The sequence below is a fragment of the Fukomys damarensis genome, unplaced genomic scaffold, assembly GCF_012274545.1.
Source record: "Fukomys damarensis isolate Sample0158 unplaced genomic scaffold, DMR_v1.0_HiC HiC_scaffold_13, whole genome shotgun sequence".
In the NCBI taxonomy this organism is placed as follows: domain Eukaryota; kingdom Metazoa; phylum Chordata; class Mammalia; order Rodentia; family Bathyergidae; genus Fukomys; species Fukomys damarensis.
This window is the reverse complement of record NW_022900925.1, coordinates 6,326,751-6,348,924: the sequence shown is the minus strand read 5'-3', so window position 1 is coordinate 6,348,924 and position 22,174 is coordinate 6,326,751. Positions and strand designations below refer to the sequence as shown.

General features: G+C 39.6%; 1 protein-coding gene across 2 annotated transcripts in view; it reads left to right on the top strand.

Annotated features, from left to right (window-relative positions):
• Dnah9 (dynein axonemal heavy chain 9) overlaps positions 1–22,174 on the top strand; it is a 331,965-nt gene that overhangs the window by 52,634 nt on the left and 257,157 nt on the right. For both annotated transcript variants that reach the window (XM_010615004.2, XM_033762784.1), the window contains 5 exons: positions 3,334–3,469; positions 6,631–6,827; positions 6,921–7,345; positions 19,741–19,963; positions 20,860–21,026. In XM_010615004.2, coding sequence (XP_010613306.1) covers positions 3,334–3,469; positions 6,631–6,827; positions 6,921–7,345; positions 19,741–19,963; positions 20,860–21,026 — 1,148 coding nt within the window. The remainder of the gene's footprint in view (positions 1–3,333; positions 3,470–6,630; positions 6,828–6,920; positions 7,346–19,740; positions 19,964–20,859; positions 21,027–22,174) is intronic.

The window sequence follows — 22,174 nt, the reverse complement described above, 5'->3', positions numbered from 1 at the left end:
TTTGTTTTTTTGGGGGGTATTCTATTTAAATTTCTCAGTTGGCATTCCGCCTTTGCCTTTTTGCATTACAATTTAGTGGTTATTCTCAATTTAAGAATGCATTTTAAACTTAGAGTTTTCTTATGAAGTAGAAACCTCGCAAGAGTAGTTCAATTTATCCCTTTACCCCATCTTTTGTACAATTATTGTGTGATATACGGAATATAAATTGATGCATTATACATTATATTATATAGTATATATATATTATATTGTTATATATTGCTATTTTAGTATATATTGAATCCCATAATACAGCATTAGTATATCTTTTGCATCAAAATTTTAAGAAAACATAAAGAGTCCACCAAAAAATGTATACACACTTCAGGAAAAGTAAAATTTATATAAATATTTTAATACTAAATTTATTAAGACATCATGAGATTAATATGTTACCTTTGGCTTCTTCAGTTACAAGAGGTGACCAAAGTGGTGGCCTTCCAGACTTTGTTAGTGTGATGAGCTGCTGCCTGGCTAACCTGGGTCAAAGTGTCCATTGAGGTTGCTGTGCCTGTGTTTTCAATTTCTTCCCTAAGGGCTGGCAGTGTGGTGGGTTATTGGTGATGCATGACGTCCTGTGGGGACCACCAGAGATAAAAGTCTGCAGGCAGTAAATCAGGAGAACTGTGCACCTTATACAAGTTTTTGTTTGCCTGAAGTATATATATGTCTATATTGTGCAAACTCTGTATTTATTGAGAGTGTTTTATATTTATGCACATGTTCACGATTTTCAGACTTGCTTATTCCTTTCTGTAGATCTGAATTGCTGTCTTGGGTCATTTCTTTTCAGCCTGAAGTAATTTCTTTAGTATTTCTTGAAATTTTGGCTTGCTAATCACATGTTCTCTTTGTTTTTATCTGAAAATGTCCTCATTGTGCTTTTTTTTTTTTTAAGGTAGCTTTGTTGGAAACATAACTCCGTGTAGTTTTGCTTTCCTTTCGCAAGTCATTTCATTGTCTTCAGTCCTCCGATGTTTCTCATGAGAAACTAGCCAGGAGCTGCATGGGTGTTTCTGTGCATGTGATGCATTGCCTTCTCTCAGGTTGCTTTTAATAAATGTTTAATCTCCGACTTTTTTTTTCTGAAATAGGTATGATATACCTAGGTAAATTTTCATTATACTTATCCTACTTGGAGTTTGTAAGATTCTGAGCCTGTTTCTCTTTCTTTCCAAATTTGGGGAGAGTTTTTTGCTTATTTGTTTATTTATACAAATATGGTATTCTTGCCTGCTATTCCCAAAATCTGTTATTTTCTTAGTTTTTTTTTTTTGAGACATAAATTTGTTATTCTATCCCAGAAAGTAAGTCTTACAGGTAGACATTGTAGTGTTGGTATGATAGCTATGAAATCAGAGACCTAACCAAATAGTTGTCTGAGTTTATTCCCATTGACTATTTTGTCTTTGGATTAAAGTCCCATTTTTCTCTTTCTTGGCATATCTAGCAATTTTTAATTGTATGCTAGAATGCTGGATGCCATTTGAGAATCTCTTGTGTAGTCTCCTGTAAAGAGTCTGAGATTTTGTTTTGGCAGGCAGTGAACTTCTGGACAGATCACTGTGATCCTCCTGAGGCCCACTTATAAGGTTTCTGAGGGAAGGTCTAAAGAGGACTTAGTAGAGGATCTAGAGTGTGGTGTCTGACTTGAGTTCCTGGTTATCTACACGGTCTTTTCATCATTCCTCACAAACTTAACATCTCCCAGCACTTTGTGACCTACCTAATTTACATTTGTCTTAGCAGCCCCGAGACTATTCTCAGCCAGCTCTTCTAGTATTTCGCTAAACATGTACAACTAAGTCAGTCAAAGACTGGACAAGACCCAACTCCAATTTCTGTCTTCTTTACCTCTCATGAGAGATGCTTTTCCTGAGCTCATTTTCCGTGGTCTTGATTTAAACCACCTTGGATTTAAAATCCACCTTGAATATTCCCCTTCTTTCAAGGATCACATCCCTATACATTCCAAAACAATTATTTCTTAAACTATATCCAGTACTCTGGTTGTTTGTGGCAGAAAGGCAAGTACCATCTCATTGTTACGTCTTGGGTGAGGCCAGAAACTTGAACTATTGCTTCTTACTTCACAGAAAATTCCAAAACATTTATTCTTTAGACCACTGTAGATTTGAAATAGTAAACAAAGGTGAAACTCAGAGGTAGTTATATTGATGGTCTGACAATTGGAAGGAGATAGAGCAGTCATTAAAACTAAGTTATTTAATCCAGAAGAAAATAGCGTATGCATCTTTCTGCTTGTAAATAACTCTGCATTCTCACTATTATGATTTTAATGATAATGGAGTTTAAGTCATTAAGAAAATATTGAATGTACATAAAGAAGAGGTGTTAGGAAAGCATCTTAAAAATTTTAGAATCATGCAACCTAAAAGGAGGATCATAAGATTGTTTAAATCCAGGAAGATGTCTAACAATGTTTCCTAAAGGGATAAGCAGGAGTCAACCAGGAAAGTTACTTCTGCAAATTAGTTATTGCCTTCTCTGAAGCTATCAGATAATTGGAATGGTGCTGTAGAAAGACTGAATAATGAGAATGATGAAAAGTAAATCAGATGTTTGTACTTATTACTGCTGAATATTTGGGCTCCTTGTCCTTGCAGTCCAAACCTTGTTACTATGGTAATGCTGCAAATCCTGCAGGTCAGGAGCTGTATCATGTGAAAAAGTAAGAGGGGTGGGGAGAATGAAAACGAGGAAAGGGGTGGGCGAGGGAGGAGAGAGGAGAGGCGGAGGGAAGATAAAGATATTTGCTTATGTGTATGTGGTTTTCTAGATTACTCAATATGATAAAGGCTTTTAATTATTATCAACACTTTAGTTCATTTCTAAGGATTATCCAGGGAATGCTTTACTTATTAAATTTCTTATGAAACCTCAGTCATGGTAGTATGATTTACTCTTACTCTTCTTTTCTTTGCCTACCGTGCCACCTGCTCTAATGTGGCCTCCTCTACGGTATATCAGGCAGCATTTACAAAGTGCACACACATTGCATACACCAGTATTCCTTCTCAGAAGGTAGCATGGCCCAATTCTCCTTTTACAGGGACAGGATGGGCTACTGTATTTCCATCAGGGCCTAATTTTACATCTCTTTCGTCCGTGGTTATACCCAATACACAAGATGCATTCAATAGATCCGTAATAGCAAAATCTTCCCATGAGGGCTTTTCTATATATATTGTTTTCATTTCTATTAATAACATTTATATGAGTTCTTCCACACTATACAAGAGGATTAATATATTTTCTCCTTTTTTGTAGGAAAATTTGGGTCTGTTTGCAGCAGACCCAGCCTCCAGTGTCTGGAAGAGTTATGTTAACTACATTGATGACATGTTGCAGAATGGATTATTTCTCGCCATTGAGTGCTCACTCCAATACCTCCTGGAAAACACTGGTACTTAGTGGTTTATGGATGTGGGTTATTATTGGAAAGCTAATAGCAGTAGCATCTGCTCTACTGAAGAGAAATGCAACTGAGTGTGCTGTGATTTTTCCCAAAATGCTATGGACATTTTGTGAATGATGCACAGTAAATCAGCAAAAGTATTGAGTTTCTGAATTTTACCAAGAAAAGATTTCTGACTCTTTGAACTCAAGTGGACCAACCAGGCTCTAAGATAGTGAAGCCCGTAGCAAAAGCCAGAGCATAAATGCTGATTAAATTGAAATCAAGGTTCAGGAGAAGAGTGACTGAGCTGGAGAAGTGAGAAGCACGTTTAGTCATGAGGGCTGTCTGCACACTGGACTCTGGGGCGACGAGGAGGCTATTCTGGGCCCCTACGCTCCAGGCACCGAGGAGTTGTGGAGGTCAGGCTAAATGGAAAACAAAGGAATATTTTACATGTGAAAGAAAGATAGACAAGAAGCAAAGAGTAACTTTAAGGGGAAAAAGAATGTTGAGAAGGTATTGAGCATTCTTTGAAGCTTTTCAAAATAAGTAAGGGCTTTGTACTTATGGTGGGTAAACAGGAGGGAGTTGTGCAGAAACAAAGATCCAGTAAGGGCTAACCTTGGCTGGTAAGTGATGAGGCAGAAAGGGAAGAAGAGTTAAGGACTAAACACTGAATTCAGTCCTCACATTCTGGGATAACCTGAGTTGTCTAATGAAGGTCATATTGAAGGATGCATCAAATAAAAGTTCAGAGATGAGAATTTTGAAGCCAAAAGGTGAAAGTGAGATGAGCATTTAAGATGTCAAATCCAACTCAAAGACAGAAATCAAATGTAGCGTTGATATAAGATAATCATGTATCTGGACATCCAGCCCATGAAAGAAAGCACAGCAGAGAACTAGGCTGAGAATACAGACAGGAGAAAGGCCCAAGGTGAGTGTTGCCCAGTGGGGAATACTGGGGCCTCTGGGGAGAGGGACTGAGGTGTCAGGATGGTCTCTGCCTTTAGAATGAATGGGTCTCCAAATCAAAGTGATCTGGCAGCAGGATGCAAGGGATCCAGCATAGTCACAAGGGAAAGATCATCTTCTAGCATCTAGGATGAGAAAGCCGAGGGGCATGAAGCAGAGGCCCCAAGAGAACTGAGCCCTGCAGAGTTGAGCCCTGGGCCCAGCAATGGTAGGGCCCACTTCAGGGAATTGGCCAAACTGCCTCTGGGGTTGGAGGTTCACTCACCCCTCTCCTGGATCTAGGAAGGTGTCTGGGTTACAGATGGGTGCAGGCAATGAATAGAGATAGTATCTGCATGTAGTGAGTGACCCACTACACCGCCAGTGCTTCTCTGCCTCTCCTGACCCGAGCTGTCAGACTTGCCCCTTGTCGTCTCTTAGATGGCAGTCTTTCTCCAAAATCAACAGTTATCGTCCTTCCATGGAAATAGCACGACAGGAGAACATCTTTTCTTCACAATAGAGACCTTTAAATTTCTTTCAGGGGGTGGGAGCTGGGCTTAGTAGTTGCTGGACTGAAGGACTGTAAAAAGGAAAGGTGCTGGTTTCCTTGTTGGAGTGGGAAGTGAAGGAGCCTAAAAAGAGCAGCTTTTTTATTTCAGGTCCATCTTTATCAGTTTTACTTCTTGGATTTGGTGAGGCCATATGGTCCCGATGGCTTGGGCTGGCCTTTCTTTTGTCTCTCAAAGTCCAAATCCTGCATAGACAGCAGGTTAAATGCTACCCTTTCCTTCAGGGTCATTCTTCCTCCTCTTCCCTCCTAAAATGATTTACTTGTACCAAGATTGTGGGACTAGGAGAATCTGTCCCACATGATTGCATTTGCACTGTCTCTAGTGTGGGGATTCGATTCTCATGTCAGCACACAAGACAAATCTCTTACAGTCAAAAATTTTCTTAATTAACTCATAAATACACAGTATTTATAGTCACACATGTTACATCACAAGTAAATATGTACATTGAACATCCCTAATTTGAAAATTTGAAACTCAGAATGCTTTGACATCCTAAGTTTTTAAGCTTCAAAAGTTTTGGATTTCAGAGCATTTTAGATTTTTGGCATTTTGGATTAGGGATGTTCAGTCAATAAAGTCTGTGCAAATATTCCAAACTCCATAAAAAAAAGTCAAAATCTGAAATATTTTTGTCCCTAAGCATTTCAGTAAGCTAGAAAATGCAGCTCCTCCAATCTCTAAGGCTTATCCTCACTCTGTATTAAGCCATCATGACAATATTCAAGTTCTTACCCTACTTCAAGGGTCCCAACCCAGAAATGGCACCATTGCTGGCTCTCGTGTTCCACTGGTGAGGAAACCACATTACCACACCCCACAGCACACAGGACTGAGAGATTTGATCCAATGCTCGGTTAAAGCCCTATTTCTAGGGACTAAGAGGACAATGGATTTCACCGAGTCTTCTCTGCTCACAATATCCAATCCATAATAGGCTCCTAAATGTTTTTACCATCAACGATATGTGAAAATAAGTGGATATTGGTACAACCTTAAGTATTTATCTTCTACTTGGAACATTGTGCTCCATGTTGTATTTTGATTTAAATTTAGCAAGGCAAGTTAGTCTAGCAAGTAATCAGGAATTGGTGAATTATTTATGCTATTTTTAAAATTTTTATTACTACAGGACTACAGAGTTAAAATAAGGTCTGTGTTTTCAGAAAGGGAGCCAAAAGGGCAGAGTCATAATTCCTCTTTGTTTCTCGCACCCGTGCAACCAACCCCATGCGTTTAGTGGCTGCCAGTGGAATAGCATGATCCAGGAAGAAATAGTCTGCTTCTAAGAAATGGCTTTGAAAAATCAGCCTCTTCTCAAGGCAAGGAAGCTCTGTCCCCAAGAGGCACTTGAGAAAGTGGAAGGGGACCGGCTTGCATCGATTGGTCCTTGGGAATCATGCCGGGGAACAAGGACAGTAAATGTCCTGCAATGCCCAAAAGGTCCTCATCCAAAATATCAGTGACTGCAATGTGAGAAACCCTGCGAAACTCCCTCCCTCACCTTCTGTGACACAGTTTCCGTTTCCATTTGTCTGCACTCTGCAGCAACACTCTAGTTATTTTACAACAGTCTTCTCCTTTGCCCGTCTCACCCATTCATCGTGGTTCTGTTGGTGTGTTTTCCTTGTTTTCCAGAGTGTAAGGAGGGACTCACTCCAGTATTTGAAGCACAACTCAGCCTTGCCATCCCAGAATTAGTTTTCCATCCCTCTCTGGAGCCTGGAGTGAAGGGGGGCCTCTATGATATTGTTGAGAATCTCATCACTCGCACTTTTGGGATATCATCTCTGGTGCAACGGCTTTCCCTGCAAAATAGCTCTCCCCACTATCAGGTACCAGATTTGCAATCACCTGCTCTCTGGCCACATCTGGAACAACCCTCCAAGCATCTGTGTGACCTCCCTGATGTTTTGTCACTTCCCCAGGTCACACTGGAGGGCATGGCCGACTTGGCAAGCATGCGGAACTTGCTGCTGCAGAGGGTGCAGAGCATGATGACCCTCTGCTGTGGCTACCTGAACACATTCAGCCAGTACTCCTACCTCTACGTGGAGGACCAAAAGGAGGTTTTGGGTCAGTTTCTGTTGTATGGTCACGTCCTCACACCTGAGGAGATCGAAGCTCATGCAGAAGATGGCATCCCAGAGAGCCCACCCCTCCTACATCAGTTCAAGGCACAAATTGACTCCTATGAAAAGCTCTATGAAGAGGTGTGCAGATTAGAGCCCACCAAGGTGTTTGACAGCTGGATGAAAATCAATGTGCAGCCCTTTAAGGTATCCCTGATGAATATAATTAAAAAGTGGAGCCTCGTGTTCAAACAGCATCTCGTTGACTGTGTCACACACAGGTAATGGTTGTCCTAGCTTCCTTCCAGCATCCGAGGCTGCCTGTACTACCCCACTTGTGATCATCTTCATATTTTTCCCAATGGGCTGATTGGCTAAATTAAAAATTAAAACAGCTGGTTGGAGGTTCCACTCCTTTGGACACCAGGGGAACTTCAGTGCTGCCCTTTCTTTTGTTCACCAGATAAAGCCTCTGTTTTATTTTCCACTTGGTACCCAGTGGGTGAAAGGCACCCAGTAAGTGGTAAATAATGTTCAAGGCAATCATCACAGATCCAACCGTCCTTCACAGCTCTCACTGTGACATTTCTTTAAGCTGGGAAGCAGAGAGGGCCTAATGAACCTCTTAGATTTTATTTTTGCTACTTACTCCTTGCCTCAGATGATCCAGCTGTGCCCTGTTGAATCAGAGAAGCCCCAAGTCCTTGATGCCTGTCTGTGTCCTCCCGGTAGTGCTACAGATGGCAACTGAAATTTCCTGCCCCTTGGTGAGCGCTGGCCGTCCAGCTCAGACTGTGCTTTCTAATTCAGAGCATCGTCCCCTGAATGAATGATTCAGATGGTCAGTAATCCCCTGGTCACTCTACCTCACCCTTGTCTCCAAAGTTCTGCCAGTCAAAATCTTGACCCTCAGCCCACTCAGAATCCTGAGGTGAAACAGCCATGGCCCCTTCAGTTCAAGGATTGGCCTTTGGTGTATCAGGTGACGCTGCCAGGAAAACAAACTGACCCTTCCTTACTTTAGTGCTGGTCTTGCTCAGCGCTGCCGCTGGCTTTCTGTGATCTAGAGCCACAAGCAGAAAGGAAATAGCAAAATTCAGGATTCACCTATCTTAAACTCTAAGAGACTTTGCAAGGGTGATGTCCACCACTTTAAAAACCCGACAAAATCCCTGTAGAGGCGTTTTGAAGAGGTCTTCCCAGGTGTTAAGAAGCAACAGCCAATTTTCCACATGCATAGAAGCTTTTGCTCACTGGGGAACCCAGGAGCAAGAAGAAGGCATGCTGGTGTGCAGCAGGGTAGGGACAGATGCACCCACACAAAGCACTGCTGCAGTGGCCGGCTGCTTTGGGCCCCCACTGGTAGATTTGGTAGTCAAAAATACTTGGCATATTTTTAAATGTAGGCTTTGTTATTATTTTGAAATGAGAAGGCCAGCAGTCCAGGAGATGGCTGTCATCAAAAATGTGGTTTGTTATTCACGGTTTCCCAAAGAGAGGTGGCACGCTGGGCCACACAAGACCACACAGGCACCCACCCATGTCACCCAGGGTGGGGACAAGGAAGAAAGCATGGGCAAGAGAATGTGGTGTCTGTGGCGCAAGGAATGGGTGACACAGGGGAAGCAGGCTTAGGCTTGGTGTGCAAGACTGATTCCTGTGGGCTCTGAGGCCTAAGGGCTGTCCCTAGTCCAGTTCCTGGCCTGGGATAATTGGGGAAGTGGCCCTGATGGAGGAGGAGGAGGAGCCTGGGCTCTGAGTTTGTTGGTTTGCAATGGAAACGTGTTTGCAGGTCTGGCATCTCAGGGGATTGGATGGCCCTGCAAGGGGAAAGGGTCTGTGAGGTCCCAAGTGTGAAAGGATCAGACTAGGTATCGTTTATTTGTCACTGCAGTACCTCCCATGGAGGTGCTTTACCAGGTAAAGCTTAAGAGGATATAACAGTTGGCCCAACAGGATAAACACGGTTACAGCAGTTAGGAAGCCTGGGTTCTTGCCCTTGAATTTCTATCTCCTCATCTCAAAAGAAAGACAGCAAAAATTGTTTCATCTAAGAAGCCTTCCAGATCTAACACTAAGTCACTTATTCCATTAACTTTGCTACAGTTTAGAATGTTTTATTGTGTTCTTGGGGATTAGATAAAAATAGAAATAGTACAAAATATAAAAACAATTTATTCCTGCACACCGGACCGAGAGGTGGGGCCCAGAGGGGAGAAGATGCCCTTGTCCTTCAGGGCTGCCTCCACATTATTCATCACTGTTCTCCCTCAGAATCACCCCCTCCTCATGCAGTGACTTCCGTCAGTACTAACTGCCGCTCAGCCTTGCTGAAGTCACCTGCCAGCTCTTGGTCACTCTTCCTCATCACCGAAGATTTTATCTTCTGGGTCACATTTTTCCATACCCTCGCTTCTGCCGGGTAATTACACTCAGCAGCCTCACATCCACGGCAGTTGCCTCTTATCTGCTGATCTCCTTGCTCTGGTGCTCTTTCCTTCTGCCACATGAGTGCTGTCTAGTTATACACTGTGCTCCCAGAAGGGAGAGGGGATATGGGGAAATAATTGCTCTCCCTCCAAAAGCTCAGGGGTAAGCACTGCGTTCTCTGACCACGCCTGGTATCTTTCCAGCCCAACTCATTCAGCAGCCCCACTGTGCAGAATTCTTCAGACCCATCAGGATTTCCAATCCACTGCTTTCACCACCTTCACGGTGTCTGTTGGACTAGTCCCCCATTCCCTCCCGTGCCCACCTTGCCAAACCCTGACTTTGTTTAAAATCAGGTCTCCACATCTGCACCTGAGCAATTCAGCCTTGTTGAACCAAAATAAACCATTCTCCCAACCAGTCCCACAATAAATGTATGAGCATATATTTCAAATAAGCCTACACATTTTCTTAACTGCTTCCCAGTGCTCCTAGATTCCTAATTTCTGCCTTTCGTCGAACTCCGAGATCTCCTCTGCCTTCATTACCTTGTTTCTTGTTTCACTGAATAATTAGAAGCAATCATGAGAAAAAAAATTCACCTCTTCACTAACAAGGCTAGGAATCTGCCAGCATCTGAAGCCATCCCCCAATTACCTCACCTGTGGCAGTGAGTAAGCCACCCCTGCCTTTGTAAATCCAACCTCCTTTATCTATTCAAGGACTCCCCTCCTTCCCATGGTTTAAGTGTATCCTTTGAAGGGTCACATGATGCAGGTTTGGTCCGGAGGGTGGTTGTGTAGCAGTGGCAGAATCTTTAAGATGTGGGATCTATTAGAAAGTATGAGGTGCTGAAAGCATTGACTTTCCAAGGGGTTAATGCTGGGCTCACGAAGGGAATTACTTCTCACCAGAGCAGGTTGTTATAAGGCAAGTCACACCACATGCTGGGCTCCTTGTGCATGTGACTGATTGCCTTCCTACTTCTTTGCCATGTTGTGGTATAGCCAGGTTGCTCTTTCCAGGATGCCATTAATATCATGAGCGAAGAAAACCTCTTTACTTCATAAAGTTCCAAGCCCCAGGTATTTTGTTATAGGAACAGAAATTGGACAATAACATGACCAACATTATTTCTTCCTTTTTACATTCCCAACAGCATGTGAATATTTTGTCATACCTGCCACATTTAAAAAGAAAGAGCAATAAGTCGCATAAATCCTTCCAATTATATCATTTTTAAACATGGCTTATATTTTCAACTCTGCAGTTTGAACCAAAAGTACACAAAGTTATTGTTACAACATTTTTATAATATCCAAATCATGAAATTCAAGGCGATGCTACACAGGTGCTTCAGTCTAAAAGAGACTAAACAGATTGAACAACAGAATATATTTTGCAATTCTGATCTAAAAACATAATTCAGCTCAATGCTGAACCCTGAACAGGTCTGAGAAATAAATATGGGTCATACTGGGGTTTTTTTATATACACTCCTTATAGCAAATGCCCAACACTTGTTTATGTACTTGATTTCTCTACCTCCTATTTTCTTTCCACAAAAGTTTTATGATAGAATGTAGCATGCATACAATTTAAGGAAAAATATCAAAACAAATTCTTGCATCAGAATATTTGCTAAATTTTAAGATTCTCTTCTTTGCTCTTCCTTGATACAATCTCTCTCCCTCTCTCACAATGTTACCCCTGCTCTAGATACCACATAATCCTCAAGGTTTTCCTCATGGCTCTCTGTGTGTGTGTGAGTGTGTGTACACAGGCATACATAAATGCATATAGAGATTTGCATTATAACTTTAATGAAATGAAACAATAATGTATACTATATATTTTGACTTTGTGTGTGTGTGTGTGTGCCAGGGATTGAACTCAGGGCCCTGTGCTTGCAAGGCAGGGACTGGCACCAGTGAGCTAAATCCCCCAGCCCTTGACTTTGTTTCTTCTGGTCAGCATTATGTTTGCAATTCACCATATTGAAAGTGTAGCAGGAGCTCATTCACCTTTTTACTGCTGTAAAATACTCCGTTAGATGAATATAAACTTATCCATCCATTTAGTGGTTGATATACAATTGGAGTGTTCTTGGCGATAACAGTTGTTGTCAGTGGTCTTATGCATGCATCAGAACGTGGAGGGCAAGCGTTCCTTTAGGGTGTATGCTAAGACTAGAGCTGAGGAGGGAAAGAGTGCGGATGCGACGGAAAACCCTCTTCAGAGCAGTCAGCCATGCATGCAAGTCCCCATGTCTCAACATCTCACAACCTCTTGGGACTGACAGGTGGCCTCTCCAGTGGGAGTTTGACAGTAGGTCATCAAAGCAAATATTATGCATTCCTCTGATTATGAATAAAGTGGCTCATCTTGTTATGTTTTGGGTGAATGTTTCCCTTTTTGTATCTGTTCGTATCTGTTGCTCATTTTCCAACCGGACTTTTTTTTTTTTTCTTCCTTTCTGATGATTAGGACTCACTTTATTCTGTTTCTAACCTTTTCCTAGTGGTATCTGTTATAAACATAGCCTCCCACTTCGTGTTCTGTCTTCTCACTCCAATTATGGTATCCAGATGGACAGGGTCCACATCTGTAGATTCAAATGACAATTATCAGATCTAAATACATTTTTTAAAAATTGCATTTGGACTGAACATCCGCAGGCATTTTTCTTGCCGCTATTCCCTAACAATACAGTATACCAGCTACTTATGAAGTGTTTACATTGTAAGAGGTAATTATAGCTAATCTAGAGACATATAGCATATGAAGGATGTGCTCAAGCTGTGACGCACCCATAGATTTTTGATATTCGCAGGGAGTCCTCAATACTGAGGAACCATAGCATTTTGATGACTAATTCTTGATTTCAGTATAACAAAGTACATCTGTATTTTCCCTCATGTTCTTCTTTTGTTTCGTTAAATAAATCTTCGTATTTTGCCTAGAGAGCCTAATGATACTGCTCAAGTTTCTCTTCTAAAAGTTCTAGAATACCCTCTTTCACATTGAGTAGTCCCTTGTCTAATGTTGTACAAATATGACAAAATCCTTATTATGATAAACCTACCTTGTATTACATCTTGATATCTGGCAGGACAAGTCCCTGTCTTCTTCTTCATTTTCAGTAAGTATGTCTTGTCAATTGTTGGCCATTACTTGTTAATATAAATTTTGTTCATCGATTCATAGAAGAACAAGACTATTGGGATGTTGATTGCATTTACACAGACTGTGGATGGATTTGAGGAGAACTACCCTCCTTAGTTCCTTTTTGATGATATGTCGTGTCTACCTACACTTATGCCCCTTTTATTTCTGTCAATGAAATCTTGCAATTATTACCTTTAAAATAATTTATATATCTTCTTTTAGATTCAGTATTTTTTATCCCTAGTATAAAGTATCTGAAAGTGTATTTTCTATGGAATTACAATTGATTTTGTACAATGATTTTGTATCAAGCAATCTTGTAACTTAACTTATTAATCCTAATAATTTATCAGGGCATTCTTTAGGGTTTGTTACATACACCGTTGCCATCTTCTAATTTATGGCTTTTACTTTGTCCTCAGTCATTATGTATTTATCTCTTTCTTCTTAAATTAAGTATAATATTTGTATGAGATTTTTGTGAATTCTTTTTATCTGATTAAAGAAGTTTTCTTCTATTCCTAATTTGTTAAGAACATAAATGTATGTAAAGTATCTATCAAGTGCTTTTTCTAACTCCTTTAGATAATTCCATTTCCTTAAAATGTTACAGCAGTGAATATTATTATTTGATTTCTAATATTAAACCAATCTAACATTACTAAGATAAAATCAACATGGTATATTTTCTTCTCCAGTATATCCACTGGTCCATTTTGCTTGCAAATATTTTGGCTAGCATTGCTGGACCTCCATTTGTGGCTTTCACTATTCCTTTTTGTTACTGTCTTTGTCTGCTTTTGGTTCCCTGCTTTTGCTAGCTTCATCAAACAAGTTAGGAAATAATTCTTCTTGTTTGTTCTCTGGAAGAGCTGGTGTAATATTGGAATTCTTTGATCCTTGAAAATTTGATTTAAATCTTATAGAGAGGCATTTAAGCTTGTAATTGTCTTTGTGAGATTTTAAGCTGTAATTTTTTAATGGTTGTAAGGATGTTAATAGTTCATTCCTTTTAATAAGTCATATTTTCTAGAAATATATTCATCTCATGAAAAGCATCAAATTATGGTCATATAATTTATAACATCCTTTACCAGTTTAATCTCTACAGTGTGTATATTCCCTTTTTGTTTCTATTCATTTTTAATTCTTTTTTTGTACTTTCTTCCTTTCGGAATTATTCTTGCCAGAAATTTACAAAGAATTACCTTATCAATTCATTGATTCTATTTGTTATAGTTTATTTTTACCTTAATAATATACATTTTATGTTTATTGTTTTCTTTTACTACTTTCTTTGGATTTATTTTCTGTTCTTTGGCTAACTTAAGATAGATGCTTTGCTTATTAATCTTGAGCCCTTTACTGTTTTGAGCACTAGCATTTAAATAGATTCCCTTCTACATTCAATATTGCTCACATCTCTCAAGTTTTAGTATGTAACATTTTCATTATAATCTTATTATAAATATTTAAATATTCATTATAATTATTGATAACTTTTAAAATTTTCAAGTATGAGGTTTTTCTAGTTGTATTTTTGTTACTGATTTTGCAATTTAATTGTACTGTGATCAAAGAATGTGATACCTGTAATACCAAGATTCTGAAATTTGTTGGATTTTTTTTTTATATACATTATAATACAGTCAGTTTTTATAAATATTATCCACACATTGAAAAGGGTATGTACTCTCTAGTGTTCTGTGCATGTAAATTTGATCAAGCTTGTTAATTATATTCAGAACTATACTTATGGCCTTTCTTAATCTGCTTACAAATTACCAACATAATTGTATAAAATCTCCCACTTTAATGATATACTATTGATTTTTCCTTATAATTTTGTCAGTTTTTGTTTCATATCTTTCAAGGTTATGTTTTATGGGCATACAGACTTTGACTTTTCATACTATCATGAAAACTAAGCCTTTTAGTTAAAAATTAAAGATTTTCTTTATTTCTAGCTATGTGTCTTGTAGTAAAGTCTGTTTTGTCTTATGTTGACATAACTAAACCAATTTTCCTTTGTGTGTTATTCACTTGGTATATGTCTTTTTATCCTTTGGCTGTATAGCTTGCTGTATAGTTATGATAAGAGAGTTTTTGTTCTTAATAATCAGTGTACAACTAAAATTTTTATCCTCTTTAACAATACCCTTTAACTGGAGAGCTGCATTCATTAACATTTACTATATTTGAGTTTAAATCTGCCATTTTATCATATATTTTCTACTTGTGGTTGTTTTTAATCTCCTGCCTGCTCTAGGCTTGAATTTTTAAAATATTTTATTTTCTTTTCCTTATTTCATTGCATCCCACTTCTAGTCTGAGAACCATATATGTGGTTTTGTTCTAATGGTTACAAGAGCTGCTTTAATAGTTGTCCTTAAAATTAAAAACATAAAACATCTGTCAATGGTTTTACTCTCCTTAAAACCTGTACAAGAATAGTTCCATCTATATTGTTCATCCACAGAATCATATCCTTCCATTCCTAGTAACTTAGATAGCAGTCCATTACTTATTTACACTCTCAAAATTATACTTGATTTTAAAACTTTATACATCTAAATTGCTTTTCAGTGCTGACAGTGGAGTCCAGGACCTCATGCCTGCTAGGCAAACACTCTAGAGATAGGCTACATTCTAAGCTCTCCCACCTGCTTAATATTTACTTAGATTTACCAACATTTCTCCCATTTATTTCCTCATTACATCTTTGTACACGATGGACCTGTTGCTGAAGTGTATAAATTAGAAACTCCTTTTGCAAGGTTCTACTGACCAAACCCTCTCACTATTTCTTTTCCTAAAGTTTATTTATTTTGCCCTTGTTCTTGAAAAAATTGGTTCTGTGAAAGAGAGAATTTAAAGAAAACGTAAAATTTCTTTGATGATTTAAAATATTGTTCTACTGTGTCCTAGCTTCTATTTTTGCGGGTTAATGATCAACTATTTGTCTAGCTTTTCTTTTTCTATATATTTACTTACTTAAAAATGTATCTTTGTTCTGAAACTAACTTTAATATTGTATTTTCTTGGGTAATTCAGTTTCACACTGAAGTACCTATGTGAGGGTTTCTTTGTGTTCATTCTACCTGGAAATTGTTGGGCTTTCCTGATGTTGCATTTATTGCCTTTCAGTGGTTCAAGAAAATTCTTAGCCAGACTCTCTTCCATATTTCTTCTTGCCCATAATTTCTATTTTGTCCTTCTGGGGCCCTTATAATACTTATGAAAAATTATTTTTACAGTTCCCTGTGTCTTTAAAGTTCTTTTTCTTTTCCTTTCTACAGTGCAATTTAGACAATGTTCCCACTTCTGTCATGCAGCAGTCTAATTCCCTCTTTCAGCTTTGTCTAAATTTCCAGTTTAACCAATTCACTGAAATTGAAATTTTATTTGTCATTTTTACATGGTCTACTTGGTTATTTGCAGATTTTTCTTGCTTGTATTTATACTCTTTTTTCCCCTGACTTATTGAACCTCTTAATTAATCACTTTTAAATGTATAAAATATTTTTTTCAGATGAACAATCTAAGACTTTAGATTTGTCAACTTAAAAGTTTTTTGTGCCATTTATTTAGAAGATATAAATTAGTAGCTCTATTCTCCTGAAATTTCCCATCAGTCTAGCAAAGTATGTTCCTTGTTGCAGTGCTGTAAGACAGATGAAAAGCTTTTCCTGTGTTTCATTTCGCAGAGTAATCCCATCAGATTATTAATTCTCTGGAATTAATAATCCCAACTCTCTTAGTTCTGTTGTTACCCACAGCAGTAAATTTCATCGCTTCTCCAAGTCTATCCTTTGGTACAAAGGTCTGCACTCTCACAGACTCTGAGTGTGTTTAGAGAACTTCAGAAATCGCTGTACTCTCCATCCCCTAATGCAATGCAGAACTCATGTCAACGCAAAGATCAAGTCAGGGCAGGGACAGGGACGAGGGCCTATTGAGATAATAGAAACATGTTTGGGCTCCAAAGACTGATCCCTGAAGAAAATTTCTGAGTAAACGGATATATCATGTTTACAAGAAAGGAGTTTTTCTTAGTCAGTCTTGAGTGTGTATCCAAGAAACTGTAGAGAAGCCACTTTCTCTTGCTATGTGGGCCAGAAACAATGAAGCAAAGTACTTAAGAAACTTTGTATCTTTGAAACACATTATACTTCATAACCATCACAGCCTGTATCTGAATTTCGCCATCTGACATCTTCAGTTTTAATTTTATTCATTCCGCTGACTCCACTCATAGTGACTTCTTTCCTTGTGTATTTTATTATGCTTACTGTAAAGTCAGATTCCCTGAAATGTTACCTGCCCGGAGTTCGTTGAAGACCGGATTCTAGTTGGTTGCTCTCTTCCTAGAAAGATTTGCATTGATTTTTGCTGATTGTCAAGGGGCCCTGCCTATTTAGCCACCCAGTGCCAACATTGGAGCAGGCGAGTTTCCAGACTGCTGTCTTCTGCACAGTATGTTTGTCACAGTCTAATTGCTCACCTAAGAAATTAAAAGGCGAGTTTGTTTCTTTCTTACCCAGTGGTTTCCCAACTTTACATGCAACCTCCCATCGCCCTCAACGTGAATGGGTCATGTACTTATCACCTGTTCTCTATGGTTGATAAATTAATAAAAGTAGAAGTGCGGGGCCTCTGAGGTTCAGTTGACATTAATGTAAATGCAGCTTTGGGTCTTGCATGTCTCCACATGTTTTTGCTTTCATTACACTTTCACCCTTTAGACAGTCCTTAACTTCAGGTTACCTTTCTGATACATTTTTAATTGATTTTGATATATGTGCTTAAATACTTCAGTTCTTTTTATCAGAAGAGTCACTTGTATTATCATGTTTGCCATACAACTAGAAATAGAACCCCACCATTCTCTAACTTACTGTCCAATCAGGCTTTGCGATACTACTCTACTGGGTCCATTCTGATCAGATCCACCAGTGATTTCCATAGGGCCAAATCCAGTGGTAATCGTCAAGCTTCATCTTACTTTCATTTTCCAGCAATATCTGTCACAGCTAACCCTCCCTCTTTTCCAGACAGCACCCTCATGTGCCCTTCAGGATTCCTCACTTTCCTTCCATCTCACTAGTTCTGCCTTCTTGATCACTTTTGCTGGACTCCTCTCTCCTCATAGCCCTCAAAATACTAAACTCCCTGTAGCCCCAACCCTGGACCTTCTTCTCTATGTACATGCACTTTCCAGGTAATTTCGGCCAATGCTTCAGAAGTTTCTGTGGAGTCAGTGATGCAGCTCAGTGGTAAAGCACACACCTAGCGTGCCCGAAGGCCTGGATTCCTTCTGCAGCACTGCCCAAGTAATGCTAAAACATATGCACTAATAGCCGCCAAATTAGCATTTTAAGCCCTGTCTCCCAGGATCTCCAGACTTACATGTAATTGTCTAATAAATATTTCCTTTGGGTCCTCGTGTCCTTTGGAACCTGAAGTGTTTGAGACACTCCTCTTCTCCATATCTCAAACAAAACAAAACGAAAAACTACCCTGGCCTTTCCCAGTTCTTCCTCATATCTACAAATGGCCCCATAGTTTACCCCGTTGTTGAGAGTTACTGATGTTTTTCATTTCTTCGTGCCTGTCACGCATGCCATCGGTAGGCCCTACTGCCTCTATGTGCAAAAGCGTCTTGAATCTGGCCACTCCTTGGGTCCACCATGCAGCTCAAAGGCGACACTGATGCCACCTGGCAGTCCTAATTGTGGCCAATTTCCCTCCAGGCTACTGACCACCGCCGCTAGTGCCACCATCTTCAGCAACACTTCCTTCTAAGTGCTGTTCTTAGCCAGGCTCAGCACTATAACCCTATAATCCCATCACTGTGAAGGCTGAGGTTGGAGGATTTTAAATTTGAGCCAATTTAGCAACTTAGTGAGAACTTGTCTCATGATTTAAAAAAAAAAAAAGGCTGGAAAAAAAAAGGCCATATGTTATTTGGCTCCTCTTTAGTACTCTAACTCCTCTCTCTCCATGCTTTTTTCCCATTTCCCTTAAGCTTCTGCCTCTCTGATTTCATCCTTTTCCTCAAACAAACCAAATTTAATTCAACCACAGTGTCTTTGTTCATGCTACGCCTTCTATCCAAAATCCTCCTCGCCCACCTCTTTCTGTGGTTTCCACTTAGTTTTCTGCTCAATATCACCTTTGTACAAAGGCCTTTATTGACCAGTCTTATCTTTACTATGTATTCATTTTCCTAATTTTTTTCATTAGCACTCATTACTGTGTGAAACCATAGTTTATTTCATTGATTCGTTTTCTGTTTACTTTTCTTTCCAGAAAGGTAAGCTCCACATGTGTAAAGATTCTGTTTATTTTTCTATTCATTCCATCCTCAAGACCTGGAGGCATTCTAGGGCTCATAATAGATGCTCAATAAATGTTGAATGAAAGAATAAATCTTATCTACATCTCAAAATAGTGAGCTATAAATGCTTCCTCTGACCCCATGGATAAATAAATTGCACATGGTCATATATTTAATAAGTGTCAAAATCAAACCCAAATATGTGTCACTTTAGAGGCCAGAGCATTTTTCAAAATTCCTTATTTTTTAACTTGTCACTGTAAAATCATTTCAGACTTAACAAAAGTTAAAAATAGTGCAAAGAGTTCCTGCCTGCCCTAAGTCTAGTTTCCCCAACTGCTAGCTATGGTAAAGTGACCAAACTCAAGAAGTTAATATTGAGATAATACCAGTCCCTAATCTACAGACCTTTTCTCAGTTGTCCAGTTTTCCCAGTTTCACCAGTTGTCCCACTCGTATCTTTTATGCAATCTCAGATCCTACACTGCATTTAGACAGCTATCCCCTGAGTCTCCTCCTTCATGGAACAGGCCTCAGTCCTTGCCTTTTATGAGCTTCCCACTGGTGAAGAAAGCCACATTCACATCAGGGGGTAAGCTGTGAGGAGTCCACAAAGGAATACGAGTCACGTGGTGAGCTTTCTGTAATCGTAACTATTATTGTGAGGGAAATCAGTAAATGCTCCTTTTGAGGAGCAGGACAGAGATTGGCTCCTCATGTTCTGTTTGTGTTGGTTAGCCTGGATGACCTCGAAGCATTTATAAAAAGCAGTGAGTGTGGCTTGCACAAGAAAGTCGAGAAAGGAGATTTCCAAGGATTGGTTGAGATCATGGGATACCTGGTAGCCCTTAAAGAACGGCAGAGCAGCACTGATGAAATGTTTGAGCCCCTCAAGCAAACCATTGAATTACTGAAGACCTATGACCAAGAGTTGCCAGAAGCCGTGTTTAAACAACTGGAGGTCAGTGCATTTATGTTCTCTTCTGTAGAAGAGAAGATTTAGAGTTTAAGAGTGGGGTGAGGTGGGTAGAAATGAATGAAAAACAGACCTTGTTAATGACTCGACTTCACCTTTTGGAGCTTTAATGGCTGATGGCTAGAACATTCTGGAAACTCAGTAAATATGGAAGAATGTAGTGATGTGCGTATAAGGGAGAATTAATATGGACGAAGGTTTTTCCCCCAGAATTAAAGATAGCCAATTTTTTATTTGGAAGAAATAAGAGTGATGCTAAGATGGTCTGAGACAGAATGTGGAATGCACAAGAAGGTAACCTAGCACTCCTGAAAAATATAGAAGGGATGAGTGTTGTTGGTTTAGACAGTGAAGGTGAGAGGGTGAGTGTGGAGTGGGAGGTAAAAGTGATTGGAGAGAGCAGGAAAAGAAAAGTTGTAACCTGAGGAAGGGGGAGCATTGTGGAGAATGAGTGAGTGAAGCACCACATTAGAATACTGTGTTAGTGGCTTTCCAGTTCCTGGAGAAAGTACCTGATATCCGCAACAAACAGGAGGGAAACATTGAATTCAGATCATTGTTAAAAGGCATTCTGGCAACGGTCAGCTGAATTCAAAGCAGAAATATGACAGAAGGGATCAATTCGTGGTAGCAGGGAAGCAGGGAACAGTACCAAAGAGGAAGAGGCCAGGGACCAGACCTAGACCTGAAGGCCATGCTTCTGTGCACCCTAGACACGCTCGGAGTTGTGGTCATCAGTCCTCTGGGTGGCTCTCAAAGCTAGTAAACCTGACACTGGTCCCTCCCGGCCTACACACCATGAATGCAGAATCTCAGCGATCCAGCTCCAGGATTAGGGAGGGGGTGCTGTGGGTCTGATCATACCGAGGTCCCCTTTGCAGGAGCTACCTGAGAAATGGAGCCACATAAAGAAGCTGGCCATCACTGTGAGGCAGCAGGTGGCCCCACTGCAGGCAAACGAAGTGACCATCGTTCGCCAGAGGTGCACAGCCTTCGATGTGGAGCAGCAGCAGTTCTGGGAGCAATTCCGCAAAGAGGCTCCCTTCAGGTGAGGAGCACATAGCCTCTGCTACCTCTTTTCCTTTTCTGAATTTTAATGTATTTGATTAGTGCATGTTAATATTACATAATGGTGGAGTTTATTTGGGGAAGTTGGCACACACATTTAACGTGTCAATCAATTTTTTTTCTTTTTTCTTTTTTCTTTTTTGTAGTATGGGGGATTGAAGTCAGGACCTTGTGCTTGCAAGGCAGGCATGGTTTAATAAATTTCAATCCTATTATCCGCCCTTCCTGCCCCATTGATCCCCTTCCCCATCTCCAAAAGTCTACCTCCTGGTTTCCTCTCATCTCTCCTTTGTTATTCATTTAGTTATTTATTTAATCTCTTCTGTAATAGAAAGCATGCAATATTTAAACTTCTGCGCCTAGCCAATTACATTTAACATGATGATTTCTAGTTCCATCCATCTTCCTGCAAATGACACCATATCACTTGTCTTTATGGTAGAGTAATATTCCATTATAGGTGTGTACTTCATTTTCTTTATACGACATTCATTTATTGATGGCCACTTTGACTGTTTCTGAAGCTTAACTATGCTGAATTCTGCTGCTATAAACATGGGCATACATGTATAACTATAATATTCCATCTTTAATTTTGGGGGGAACATGTACAGGAGTAGTATAGCTGGATAAAATGATATTTCTGTTTGGTCTTTTGAGGAATCTCCATACTGACTTCCACAGTGGTTGTTCTAGTTTACATTCCCAACAACAACAGAGGGTCACTCGTCCTGCTCTCTGTACTGTCACCAGCATTGCATGTTTGCATTCTTGATGACAACCATTCAGATATTCTTTTTTTTTTATTGAGTTTATTGCTACATTTAGGGACACAGTACAGTTACATTCTTCATTGTTGGGATCTTGTACCTCTACATGGCAAGTCTTGATTCTCATTTTTTTCCCCTTACCTCTGCCCTCCCTTCACCCCCTCCTCCCCTCCCCATCTACAAGCACTTTATTTTCATCTTTTCATTCTCTCACATTTTTTTCTTTTCCCTTTTTGTTCTTCCCCTACGTATCACACCTTCCCTACACCTTTAGCTCCTTTCCTCCCATTTCTAAATGTCAGTAATCTTATTAGAATCTTATGCATTGTTGCAGATTATTCACACCAGGGAAACTATT